The sequence below is a fragment of the Oratosquilla oratoria genome, chromosome 29 (assembly GCF_046742065.1).
Source record: "Oratosquilla oratoria isolate Oo_2021 chromosome 29, ASM4674206v1, whole genome shotgun sequence".
Lineage (NCBI taxonomy): Eukaryota > Metazoa > Arthropoda > Malacostraca > Stomatopoda > Squillidae > Oratosquilla > Oratosquilla oratoria.
The window spans coordinates 6,431,699-6,446,556 of NC_134805.1; the positions used below are offsets into that span (position 1 = coordinate 6,431,699).

Below are 14,858 nucleotides of genomic sequence, written 5' to 3' on the forward strand. Positions count from 1 at the left end.
ACAACCTAACAAATAAAATATATAACACAGACATGCACAATAACACCAAAAGATGGCTGGCCAATTATCTGGCAGGTAGGAATGCTTATGTGTCATATAATGGCCAATCATCACACATCAGAAACATTAAGAACGGAGTACCACAGGGCTCAGTTCTATCCCCCACACTATTTAATCTATACATGCATGACTTACCCACGCCAGACACCTCAGAAATACAAATCTCTTCCTACGCAGACGACATAACAATCACATGCACACATCGTAACACAGACAAAGCTGCAGAAATAATCCAGCCATACCTTGACACACTCAACACATGGTTCATCACAAACAGACTCAAAATAGCTCCAACCAAATCTACAGCAACACTTCTCACCAACTGGACAAAAGAACACAAATACATACCTCATCTCTACATCAACAACACTCTAATACCACACACAAACACACCGAAAATTCTTGGTGCAACATACGATACATCCATGTCTTTCAAACACATCACAAACATAAAAAACAAATGCACACCCAGACTTAACGCACTTAAGTCAATCACTGGAACAACATTTGGACAAAACAAAGAAACTAATATAACAATATACAAACAATGCATACGCTCAGTGTTGAATTATGCGAGTCCTGCATGGGCTCCTAATCTCAGTGAGACACACCACAACACCCTTCAAATCATACAAAACAAAGCCCTAAAAACAATTACAGGCTGCACAAATACAACACCTACAGACCATTTACACCATGAAACAAAAGTCCTCAAAGTCAAGGACCACCTCGACATGAGAGGCACACAAACACTTGCTGCAGCCACCACAAACACATCACACCTGCTACACTACATAGCAGAACACCCACACACACCAAGAAACATTAAAACAACACCCAATGACCTTTATCACGCACAGATACTCTCTTCTCTTCCTCCACAACCACCAAATACCAGCCTCCAGAAACATATTCATAATCATATCACTCACCGCTCCATTAACACACTGAAAGACAACACACTGCTGCATGCCAGACCCCCTGATATCCACCCTTCTGAATCCTCTCTCCCACGAAAGGACAGAGTCCACTTGGCCAGACTGCGGTGCGGTCACCACCCAGCACTTCTAAGCTACCAGAAGAGGCTGGATGACCGCATTGTGAACAGCTGCCCAGGATGTATCACTTCACCCAATACCATACAACACATAATGGAAGACTGCATTATACACAATCATGCAGGCAAACAACACAACATACGCTCTATAAAGGATTTGTGGGAAAACCCAGTTTCGGCTATGGCATTCCTTGGGGAGACGGGACTGCTCGGACCGGCAGTCTAGGGAATGACAACAACAACAACAACAACAAAATCCCTGAGTTTCTCCAGATGAAATCATGGTGGGTTACATCTTGGGATCCTCTAGGACTTGCCATGCAGGAGTGTTACGACCACAAATGTGTGATTAGTTCTAGAAAAACCCAACACTCCAGTAGACCCTGCAGAGGTTGAAGGATTGAAGGATCCTACAGAGGATCCTTCAATGAGCACTTACAAGGATGTAATCAGTCTGCATTTCCACACCACCAGCACTGCTATACCAAGTCTACCAGTGTGGTTATCTCTGGAATCAGGAGCTAGCATTCCTCAACCTGAATTTTGCAAAATTCATGAGAACTGTTAATGATCCTGGTTTGAGAATGTCAGGGACCAAGTTGTACTTTATGGCCAGCTCCATTCTTACAAGTTGCTTATTTTGGTAAACATTTCTTTCTGTTATCCAAATCCTGTGCCTACACCTGTTCTAAGTATGTTCAATTTATTTGTCTTCACTTAAGAGTCTTTTACTTGTGGGGTGAAGGTTATTTTTGTACCAAATGTGAAGAGATTGATCATTTAATCTATTGATTTCTTCTTAGATTCATGGTAGTCAGAGGTACAACATCAATGGAGATTTCTGAAGGAATGTAAACATTTTGATTTTTGTCAGTCATAATTCTAGTTTAATGAGGTGTTCTTCAATGCTATTTTGTAAGTACAGCACTGGGCTTCAAGGATTAGTAAGAAAATAAAAATCATTTATGACATCTATACAATATGTGCTTTTATTTTGAAGTCTATAACAAAGGCACATGATCAACATAGTGATGTTAGGCCTATCTAAGTTTTAACTGAACATTCCATACAAATTTTAACCACATACACTCTTCTGATTGTAATTCTTTGGTATATCGAAAGTTTTTGTGTCACAATTTACTTGCACTTTCCAACTACAGTATATGACAGAATAAAGTTCAGTTGTTAATCAAAGCTAAGACTTGAACTTGTATATCTTTTGTTATTCAAGCTGCTGAGAAATAGAATAATAACTGAAGACAGACATGACCATATTCTAAAAATATTATGGCACATATACCATATTGCATTCATTCCATAATATACTTTCACTTTTAATTTACTTCTTTAATACATTTTACCATTCATACTTGCATATCTACAGTGATGTGCACTGACTCTTACAGGGGCAGGGGCTCCATTGGAAAAAGGACACTTCCTTTACATTTTTAAAAATTAAATCTACAATACCATTCAAGCTATATATTGATTTATCAATCAATCAATAATCCGTTACCCCAGGTCTCTCTTGCACCCATGACTCCTGGTAACTGGTAATGGCCACCTCATTGGGTCACAAATCACTCAAAGAAGAGATATTCTGTTGTTTGGGTAAAGCTATAGTTGGGCAGTGTTTAATGCCTTCTGTGTGGTGAGTGGTTGTGAGGAAATTTGATTCTGTACCCTGGCCTCATGTTAGTATTGTTTTAAAGGCTGGCAGCCCTAACACAAGTGCGCCAGTGTGGTTTTTGCTCATCATGGGAGGGGTATTTTTGGGTTGCGTAATGATTCAGTGATGGCAGAACCAGTGTTCGTAACATATCTTCCGTTAAAATGCATTTCTGATGAAATGGGCACTTTTGATATGAAAAAACTTCAAGAGCTCCCCCAACCCCCAGTGCACATGTCTTTATATCTATTATAAATATACATGAAACTACATATAATGTATCCTGAATTACTACTGTAACTTTAAAATCAGCATCTTTTTGTAGTTATGCCAGAATACCAAACATTTACTGATAACAAAATTGTGAGAGCTTTACTACATATACAAAAGCATGCACGCACACACACATGACATTCGAAGTGACAGTGAAGTTTGAAACTCCAGGAAAACTTCAAATTTCGTCGATCTCAATGATGAGGGAGTACCTTTGTTGTATTAGTAGAGAAGGGGAAAGCTCGTGGTGTAGTGGGAAGGTGAAGAAAATGGAAAAAGGGAGGGATTACTGAGTGAAATGGAAGGGAATGAGGAAGGAGATGAACGGGCTCCCCCGGACGTCAGAAGGAATATCAACAAAAGGGCTGCAGACGATGCAAGTGAAATCGAAAATATCAGTAAAGGCACTAAAATTAGATATATAGATAAGAACAACACAATAGAAAGTGGAGATAATAATTTCCATGGATTTAATGAGGGAGAGGATGCCAACCTCCCCTGATTAGCAAGTCTAGAGGAAAAACTAGAGAAAATGAATGAACACTGGGAGGTTAGGTTCAGCCAACTTACAGGGATTATGTAAAGAGTTGATAAATTGGAAGAACTAAAGGAGAACCAAAACTTAAATAAAGAAATAGAAGAATTAAAAAGACAGTTAAAAGAAGTAAAAGATAAGAATGAGGAATTAGACAAGAATAATAAAGAGAATAAAGAGTCCATGCAAAAGAGGTACAGGGTTGGAGAAAAGTCCAAGAGAACAACAAAACTGAATTTAGAGATATCATGACACAACAGATGAAAGAACAAACTAAGGGCACGTTATTAAAGTGATAAGAGAGAAGGAAAATATAGTAAGAGACTTAGCGGACAAAAAGAAATATATAATTATTTTAGGGATGGAAGAGAAACATAATCCAAATAGGACTACAAGAGTAAAAGAAAGGAAGGAAAAGGTAAACAAAATATTAGAAGTAGTTCAAGAGGATGAACAAGAAACAGAGAAAGAAATTGAATATATAGAATAGGGAAATACAATACAGAGAAGACCACACCAATTAAGGTTAAATTTAAGTCACAAACGACAGCAGAAAATATCTTAGCAAAAACAGGGAAACTAGCAAAACGTGATCAGTATAAACAGGTATGGATAAAAAGAGAAATGAATAAAGAGGAAAGAAAGGATGAGAAAACAAAAAGACTAGAAGCTAGGGAAAAAAGCAAGAAAAGAATAGAGTAAGACAAAGAGAAATTCTAATGGAGAGTAGTGGATATGAAAGTGAGGAAATGGTTCATAGCAGAGAAAAACGGAAGGGAAACAGAAAACACGATGGAAGTAGCAGAAAATTAAAAGTGTCTTACACATAGATGGCTTAATAATAGGCTTGAATGAACTGAATGATTACCTGAAGGAAAAAGAACCGGACATAATGGGAATTGTGAGACAAAATTGAAAGTGTAGGGCATGGTGCATGGTGCATATAATTATTGGATTAGAAACAGAGAGGTAAAACAATGTGGTGGAGTTATGTTCCTGACTAAGAAGGATATAAATGTGAGGAATGTCACATATGGAAAGAATAGAGTAGAGATGATTATGATGGAAGTGGAAGACAGGGATGGGAAGAGCAGGAAGTTTGTAGTAAATTATGTGCCTCCTAAAACGGCTTCATGGGAAGAGAGAGAACACAAAAATATGTCAGAAGACACAAGGATAACACTAAATAAGATAATGGAAGATGGAGGAAGGATAGTTATAATGGGTGACTTTAATTGTAAAGAAATCTGATGGAAAGAGATGACAGTGAAGGGTGGAGATGACCTATGGGGAAATGTACTACTTGATATGATTATATAACATACAATGACGCATTGGATACAAGAGAATACTAGGTATAGAAATGAGGAAGAACCATCGAGACTAGATCTAATAATCACATCAGAACTCGGAATAGTGGACAAGATTGAATATAGGACACCAATAAGTAAAAGTGACCACATATTGGTTGAACTGGAACTAAATGAGGAAAAATACATGGAAAAAATGAACAATATAGAAAGGGAAGATTGATGTATGAAAAAACAAATTTTGATAAAATTAGAGAATTCTTTCAAAAAGCAGACTGGGAATGGATACACAAGGAGGAAACAACAGTAGAAAAGAAATGGAATATTTTGACAAAAATTTATAAAGGAGTGGAGAAGTATGTTCCAAGACAAAAACAAGAAAAAGAATATTTAACCTCTTCCATACGGTGCCGCCTACGTAGGCAGCATGGGGAGCAAGTGGATACGCGAGGCTGCCATATCGGCGTCTTGATTATATTTATTGTAGTTGTCCCTGCGTAACTGACACTCTCTAAACTGGCTTCATCACATTTTCTAGTTATCAAAATTCACGGGTGAAAGAGAAAACGATCGATATAAGCGGTGACTATTTTTTATGATGCGAGTATTATGATGCAACATCGTACGTCTGGCAGCTAATGCTGCCCGCGAGATTTTGGCCCGGAGTGAAGTGGGTAAAGTGTTGGTACAACAAAAGATGTAGGGAGTTAAAAGACAAAAGGGATAAAGCTTAGATAAAATGGAAAAAAGACAAATGACCTGAAAAATGGAAAATATATACTAGTTATAGAAATCAATACGTACAAGTCTGCAGAGAAGAAAAGAGAAAATACAAAAAAGATGTCATAGAAAAATGTAAAGATCAACCAAAACTATTTTACAGATTTGTAAACAAATTGAAAAGCAAAAAAGAATTAGAGAAACTATGACAAGGAGTCGAATACACAGAGGAAATAGAAATGGCAGAAATCATGAACAAGCATTTTAAATCAGTGTTTACAAGGGAGAACATACAATTTAGAGATATCAAGTGGGAGGAGAAAGTTCCCCCTATGAAAGAGATAGAAGTAACAAGGAATGAAATAATGAATCACTTGAGTAATCTCAATGTCAAAAAATCGAATGGACCAGATGAAATGGCAAACTGGATTTTGAGAGAATGCAGGAATGAACTAACAGACAAAATACATAGTCTAATAAGCAGTTCATTGAAAGAAAGAAAAGTTCCAGAGGATTGGAAAAGAGCAAATATAGTACCAATATATAAAGGGGGAAACAAGGATGACCCTACTATCTATAGACCAATTTCTCTTACAAGTACGATAGCTAAAATTTGCGAAAGAATTATCAAAATTAGATGGGTAAGGCATTTGGAAAAAAACAATGTACTAAATCCAAGGCAATTTGGATTTAGACAAGGACGATCATAAGTCACAAACTTATTGTGTTTCTTTCAAGGCTAATAGATGTAATACAAGAAAGAGATGGATGGGCTGATTGTGCATTTCTACACCTGAAAAAAGCTTCTGATAAGGTGCCACATAAGAAATTGCTAAAGAAATTAGAAACTGCAGGAGGAATACAGGGCAAACTGCTGAAGTGGATGGAAGACTTCTTGCATGAAAGAAAAATTGAGAGTGGTGATAAGAGACAAACACTCTAATTGGGATGAAGTGATTAGAGGAGTTCCACAAGGAATAGTTCTGGCCCCAATAATGTTTGCTATATATATTAATGGTATGGATAAAGGAATTGAAAGTTATATGAGCTTCTTTGTGGACAATTAAATTTTTTTGAAAAAAGTGAACACTGTAGAAGATTGAGTCACTGCAGAGTGATCTCAATAAAGTATGGGAATGGAGTAGGAAGTGGGAGATGGAATTCAATATTAAGAAGTGTAGTATAATAAAATTTGGAAGAAGCAAAAAAAGAATGGTGGGATCATATAAATTGGGAGAGGAAGAAATTAAAAAAGTAGAAAATGAGAAGGACCTGGGAGTCATTATTATGAATAATATGTCCCCTGAGAAACATATAAACAAAATTTCTGGAGAAACTTATAATTCAATAACAATCAAAGTGGCATTTACATACCTGGACGAAGAAATGGTGACGAAAATACTAGTCACTTTGATAAGACCAAGATTGGAGTATGCAGCGATGATGTGGTCACCAAGTACAAAAAAAATTATAACAAAACTTGAAAGAATACAAAGAGCAATTACGAAATTGGCACCAACACTCTCAGAATTATCATATGAAGAGAGAGTAGCAAAACTTGAGCTACAGACATTAGAACAAAGAAGAGTGAGAGGAGACTTGATAACTATTCATAGAATCATGAAAGGCATAGAAACTATTGATAGAGAGGATAGTAGAGATACAAGAGGACATAGAAAGAAAATCAAGAAAGACAGTTATAGAAGAGACCTGACAAAGAACAGCTTTCCCCAAAGGGTAATAGACATTTGGAACAAGTTAGATGAAAATGTGGTGTGTGCAAAAACGATACACGGATTTAAAAACAGTCTACATAAAACGAGATATGAAGATGGGACACCACGAGTATAGCTCCCCTTCCAGTAAAATACAACTAGGTAAATACACACACTATGTATCAGAGCTGGGAACGTTAGCACTGGACAGGTAGTGCATTACTTCCAGACAGGTAGTGCATTACCAAAAAATCTGAGGTGCATTTCTGTCAATGTATATTATATACATGTATATGTATACACACTATGTATATGTACATTTTTTGGTAATTCATTACCTGTCCTGCAATAACATGCCCAGCTCTGCTATGTATAATAATGATGTTGCCTTGAGTTTCTATGACTAGAAACCCATAGCCCCAAAGTGGCTGACAACAGTCCTCAGGCCCATAGATCTCTTTGATAAGAAACATTGAACTATTGTCTGTGGTGTATTAGTGTGGGAGGGGCCAACAGCAGTTACCTATTTGTGGTGGTGTACAAAGGTGGTGTGAGATTGTCCATATGGATAAAAGCACCAATATACTACAGTCCATAACAACAGCAACTTTTTGTGGTGGTCCTGCAAGACACATATCTGAGAAAAACCTCCCTGCTGCCTGTTTTCAAAGTCCATCAACAATTTCAATTCCATCCAAAGGTTCAACCCTGAGGTGTAATCGGTCACCAGACCAGCCTTAGGATCTCATCAACTTTCAATTGTATTTTCTCCACCTTTTCACATAAGAATAGTTAACACCAATAACTGCTCTCTCCTACTCTTACAAATTGGTGACACAAAAACAGTCCCAACTATTACGGCAGAGACAGTCCAGTCCAAAGTTTATTCCATGCAGGATCCATGAAAGGGGCCAACAGCTGTTGGCAGCCACTGTTGGACTGCAGATTTCATTAAAACTTGTGCCAACAATTATTATTACTCTTCGTGAGACTCTTTCTATGTCACTAGTAAGAGGAAGCTCGCTGGTTGAGCAGGTTAGGGCGTCGTTACTTGCAGCGATGGTCGAGGGGAAGGCGATTCAAACCCCACCACCAGCAAGTTGAACCAAGGGCATGGTTCATTAAATTCCAAGCTACAAAGTCCACCATAAGGGGTACCATCCTAGCCTCCCGATAGGGGGGAGTTTGTGATGTTAAACCATATCATCATCAGTAAGAGGAGGAGAACAGTTGCCAATTCTGAGCTCTCCTTATGTGAAAATGTGGAAGACAGACAGTCAAAGTTGATAGGAATATTTTGGGCACAGTCCAGATCAGTGGTTCCCAACCTTGTCTGGCTTGAGGCACCCTTGCCAAGCTTTTCAGAAGTCCCTGGCACCCTTATTAGAAAGTCTAAGTTCTAGTTTGTCAGTATTTTGTCGATTCAACATCAGTGTACCAAAATTTTGTCCCTAGATAATATGAAAATACTCATCTTTACAATGATGCTGCTTTAATGAACGAAAATGGATGACAGAGAGAGTCGGTAATACGAAAATTATTTTTGCCCTGAATTTTGGCAGCACCCTCGGTTGATCTCGCATCAGTCTTTGGTGCCGTGGCACACCGGTCGGGAACCAGTGGTCTAGATACTGTCAGTCTATTGAGGCTCCAATTCCAGTTCCAGATGGAGGTAAGGGTGTTGACAAATTGTGAAGGTATGTAGCAAGGAAATTATACTCTAGAATTCATTTCACAGGACCACCACTTACAGATACCTGTCATTGATCCTTATGTACATATGTTTGCAAAGTGTAATTTTACATACATACATATACCAAAAGGCCCTTTCAACTAAGGCAGTGGCCAGCCGAGGCATACAGCCACCCTTCACCCATCTTCAGTTATACATGCATATGGAAAAATATACCCAGTAAACATGCACTATCATACGTAAGCACAATCAGTATCCAGTTTTGTGTATATAAAAAAAAATCATTCACTTCACAGCATTATATATCTGAACACTGAAACCCCATAGACAAGCTTTTTCATACTAGATGAGAGGTCTAAACCTATTTTTTCTTACTTGCTAACACTCAGACTCTATTTTGCTTAAATGCAAACTACTAAGCCAGTCACAAGCAAGTACCCTACAATTTAAATATTGCAAGACCATACCATCAAATAATCTCTAACCCACTAACCAACTACTGCAGCTTGGCATGTGACACACTGACAACCTAGTTCATGCAACTGTTTCAATTCTGTTGCCATACCAACATTGTGCAAATGACAAACCTACATAAAGCAAGGATGACTTTCGTGTGATGGCAAGAATGTTGAACTCATTCTCATTCTTGAATACAGATGTTTTCACAACATCTATTATATAAATAGAAGATTCCTTACAGTGCTTCAGGCTAATTCTGCAAGTTAACCCCTTCAATACCGTGCCATGGTGAAGAGCAAAATAAGATTGGTGGCACCCACAATAAAAGGAAAAATGAAACCTAGAAAAAAAAAAAATTAATTAATAACCCCTTTGCTACCACGGGATGGCACAAAGAGAAATAAAATAAAGTCTAACGGCAGCCTGAATGTGGGGGAAAGTACCCCCAAAGTACAGAAGGAACCTGAGACAGGTCCTTGAACACCAATGGGGTACCACAAAATTAATCAAATAGTCCGACAACAACCAAATAACAGGAGAAGTACCATACAGCACAGAAGGGGGTTAAACTACAAATTTGTTGTCATTAATGAAAGCGAACATTTAATGAAAACTCAAATTCAAATTTCTGGGAGTTGATAAATTTGCACTCTGTTAATCTGAGGCAACAGTAACTTCAGTCTACATAATATCTACATTTAAAATGTCTCAACTATTAAAACATCATCACCACACAGTCCTGGAGTATCGAGAATAGTTGGCTTCAGATCGTGCTTGAATTCTCTCTTAACTAGCGTACTCTCCTCCACAACACAATTCTCTTCCCTTTCTGCTAAGTTCTGAAACCTGTTTCTGTATTCTTGATCTGTTGTTTGGTTATTCATGCTATAAAAGATATTTTCAATTCTTCTTCTCTTGGCCACCTTGATGTCCTCCTTCTGAGACTCTAAAACTCCCTTTTTATTTTTTATAACTTTTCTGCTTTTCACTCGTTTTTGTAGTTCAGGCTCTTTCAGCCATGAATCTAAAACAGTCCATTCAATAAATTTTTGATCATTTATTTTTCCACTTTTTACATCTTCTTCATCCTCACTTCCTTCCTCATTGATTTTTCTCTTCCTTCCAAAACTTAAAGAAATCTTCACAGGATCCGTCAGAGGTGAGTACTCTAAGAGTGGAATATCTAAGACAGCCAGCAACTTCTCCATGACATCATCAACGTATGTGTTTATGATCAAGTCTGCATGGCGATCCTGTAAAAGAAAATAATTTCAATGTAAAAGCAAAAATGAGGTGACTATAAGATGTAAATAGTAAAGGACCAGAGGTGATCCTGTATGATGCATGGCAGAGAGAACTGTCTCCCTTCCACCCATTTTCAAAACCCATCAATTCCCTCCCCTATATCTGAAGATACAGCCCCAAGGGGTTGCCATTTTATGTCTGGGTCAGGCCCAAGATATCTTTCAACATCAACTTTATTCCTTCCACCCTTTCACGTAAGGAATGCTCACAGATACTTAATCCCTCCCTCCTCTTACAAGAATGGGCTATGTTCCTGCAATAATACTCATAATTATTGCCTTCGAGTTTTTCTAAGAAAAACCCAGTCATCAGGAATAGTCTTCAGACCCTCCCATTGCGAAGAAACTTTGGACTGTTGGGGGGGAGGGGGGCAATAATGAGTATTTGCAAGTAGTCTTGCAAGATGGACATGAGAAATAATAATCTTCCTACTCCCCATCTGCAAATACTGTCAACACTCTAACATCCATCTAGAGGTGTTGTTGAGTGCAAGTGACATTGTGTCTGGACCAGGCCCAAGATCTCTATAAACATCATCCATATTTCCTCCACCTTTTCCCATAAGGATAGCCGATAACTGGCAACTGCTCCCCTTATCCAACTAATTTACTATGAGCTGGTGACATTGAAACATCCTACACTAATCCAACACAGGAGAACTATAGGAGGGCTTGGAGATTACTACCAGCCACTGTAGGGCTGTAGAAAAAGGGAAGGTTGAGTCAATGTACAAATCCCCACCATAAACAAATAAAACCTATTAAGCCTCCCTTTCCATCTCAACATATTGGTGATGGAGGGTTGCCCTATTCTCCACCACATGGAGGACAGAGAATGATCTGAAATTGAAGTAAATCAGTGAAGGGCATACCTGCTTGGTGGGTTGTAAGTTGCAAATCACAAGTTTGCCACCCCTCTTCTTGGTATATACAGGCAAGTTCCCACTGGGTACAATCTGCAGTGTTGTTCCTAAACAGATGCTCAAATCTGCAGCACTGGTAGAAAGCAAAAATATTATTTGTTTATCTATCATTTATTTACAAGACAGAAACATGGAACATAAGAGAGGAAAAGAGGAGGAGTTTGAATGGGTTTGAAATGAGGTGCCTGAGAAGTATGATAGGGGTTACTAGGCTGGATAGAGTGAGAAATGAGGAGGTGAGGAGGAGAATGGGGATGGAAAGGGAGTTAGGAGATAGGATTAATGAGAGTATTGGGATGGTTTGGACACATGGAAAGAATGAGTGAAGAAAGAATAGTAAAAGAGGTGTGGAAGGCAGAGGTGGAAATGTGAACATGAGGGGGCGACCTAGGATGAGATGGATGGATGGGGTAAAAGGGGCATTGGGAAAGAGGGGAATGTCTGTTGAGGAAAGACGGGAAAGGACAGAAGATAGGGGTGAATGGAGAATGGTTGTGTATGGATGATGATGTGATGCATGAGGTGGAGTGGGTAGGGGGTGGGGGGGTGAGGGAGTATGTGTGAGAAATAAATTGACACAGCCCAAAGGGATTTCTCCCCATCTTCTCCTGTTCTGCATGAGGGGATGGAGAGGAGAGGTCACTAATTTAATGAAGCAGCCTTGCTGTGGATGTGCTGTGTCTTGCAACACTGCTTCTGACCCAGGGCAGTGGGTGAGATACAGAGATAACCTGTCATCCAGGAGATGTCAAGATGAGAGGGAGGGAAGAGGATGGACAGGAGTGGAGTATGTTAGGGATGGAATGGGTGGGAGTGGTTTTTATGCCTTTGTTTCTTGGCTACCTCCCTTATAATGGGGAAAAAAGCTTTTGGTTTATGTATGTATTATTTTTGTAACCAAAATGTATCATATCATCAAATTATACAGTTCAAATCTCCTGAAGTGGAAGGAACTATCAATGCACTGATGTGGTCAGTCACTCAGTCTGTTGCCTCAGCTCTCACTTATAAGAGACCCACAGCTCTCAGGTATCTGGCAATCGCTCTGGGAAGGAGTATTGTGTTGTTGTCTTGGGAATGTTAATGTGGGATATTTACGAACAAAGTGCTCTGTGTCTTTTGTGTAGCGGACGTCCTCAAAGCATATCTAAAAAAATGTAACATAAGACTTCAACAACTGGGAGGAAACAGCAAGAAATAAATCCCTCTGGAGAACCACCATCAGAGAAGGAAAAGCGACCTTTGAGTAAAAAAGGTCTGCACAGCTGGAGGAAAAAAGAAAACGTCAGGACAACAACAGCCACGGCCAGCACTTCCTCCAGGAACTGTATGTCTGCACTGCGACTGATCTTTCCAGGCATGAATCGGTCTCATTAGCCACCTTCACACACACCAATAATAACTCACGAAGACCATCTTCCTTGACCATGAGGGATAGCCACGACGCATCTAATTCAGTTTGAATCTGTGCCCAGGCCTATTCTTTGTTGGTACAGTGAGTCCTTATTATACGGTACATGTGCATTCCTGAAAACCTCACTGCAAATTGAAATTACCGTATACCGAACCTAAGTTTCAACTTATGGCAGATGTACCTTCTCCCTGCTCTTTCCTCTTCAAAATATCTAATTTTACCTCCAAAACATGAGCGGATACCGTATCTATGAATTTTTCTCTGACCCAGGGCAGTGGACAAGGTGCAGGGATGACCCGTCATTCAGGAGGTGCTAAGATAAGAGGGAGGGTGGAGGGGTGTGGAGTGTATTCAGGGATGGAATGGGTGGGAATGATTTTATGCCTTTTTCTTTTTGGCTACCCCCCTTGTAAGGGGGAAAAAGCCTTGGTATATGTATGTATGTATGTAAATAGAATCAAGGGTAGTAATTACCAAATACCGTAACTGTGAATTTACCTGATAAAGAATTACCGTATAAGGAGGACTCACTGTACCATTTTAATGCTGGATGGTGTTCTAAATGCAAACATGCCAGTGTAGTTCTTGCTTCTTTTAAGAGGGATTTTTCTGTGGGGTTAATGTTTGAAAGGGTGTTGATTAAGTATCAAGTTTGGTGGTCTACTTTGGAGAGTTTGTTTAGTTATCTGAATGTGAATGTTTTTCTGTGTGGTTGTGTAGTTGGGTGTAGGTGGAACGTTGATATGGTGTGTACCCAAATTATATGCAAGTTCAAGAAGAACCTTGATCTTGTACTTATATATTTCTATCTATAGATAGATGTAAATACAATGAGGAAGGTTGATATGACGATCCCTAGACTGTCTGGCCAAGCAGTCCCACCTCCCTGAGGAACACCATGGCTGAAATGAGGTTTTCCCATAAATCCCTTATGTGTTGTTCTATCTATCTGTCTATATTTATATAACAAGGGTCTTTTCCCTCTCATAAGGGCAGTACCCAAGACGAAAGTCATGCACCCACTCCCACCTATTTAACTCCCATCCACCACCCACTCCTCCCTCTCATCTTAGTTCCTTTACTTCTAGGACTCAGGGAAGCTCATTGGCTGAGCAGATTAGGGCGTCGTTATTTGCGGCGAAGGTCAAGGTGAGGGCGGTTCGAATCCTGCCACCAGTGAAGTTGAACCATGCTACAAAGCCCTCTGTGAGGGGCACTCTCCTAGCCTCCCAATAGGGGGGAGTGTGTGACATTAAACCATATCATCATCATATCACTTCTAGGATTCTACCTCATTAGTGTGACATTGTTCCCAGGGACAGAAGTGTTGTTTATTGCTGATAAAATACCATAGCAGCAAAGAAGTTAGCTTTGTAAATATCATAGCAAAAAAGTATGAACTTTATATTTACAAAGGGGATTAATTAGTTTTGCAAATATTATCACAAAAATATATTAAACTTCATGTACCCTCCTTACTCACCTTCGTTTAATTCAGTCTAGGTTTAGAATTTCATTTCCTTCACAAATATTTTGCAGAGGGCAAAGGTAATGTTGAACTGATCATGATAAAAGTCGAAGGCATACATACATACATACATATACCAAGGCTTTTTCCCCCTTCCAAGGGAGGTAGCCAAAAAGGGAAAGGCATAAAAACACTCCCACCCATTTCATCCCTAAATACACTCCACACCCCTCCCACCCTTCCTCTCATCTGAGCACC

General features: G+C 39.1%; 1 protein-coding gene across 1 annotated transcript in view; it reads right to left on the reverse strand.

Moving 5' to 3' along the window:
* Positions 1-2,086: 2,086 nt before the first annotated feature.
* Positions 2,087-14,858, reverse strand: part of Sirt6 (sirtuin 6) — a 40,679-nt gene continuing 27,907 nt past the window's right edge. Inside the window, exons 6-7 of the mRNA XM_076211669.1 lie at positions 11,668-11,791; positions 2,087-10,744 (exon numbers count right to left, since the gene is read on the reverse strand). Of these exons, the coding sequence (XP_076067784.1) occupies positions 10,190-10,744; positions 11,668-11,791 (679 nt within the window). The 3' untranslated portion in view covers positions 2,087-10,189. The remainder of the gene's footprint in view (positions 10,745-11,667; positions 11,792-14,858) is intronic.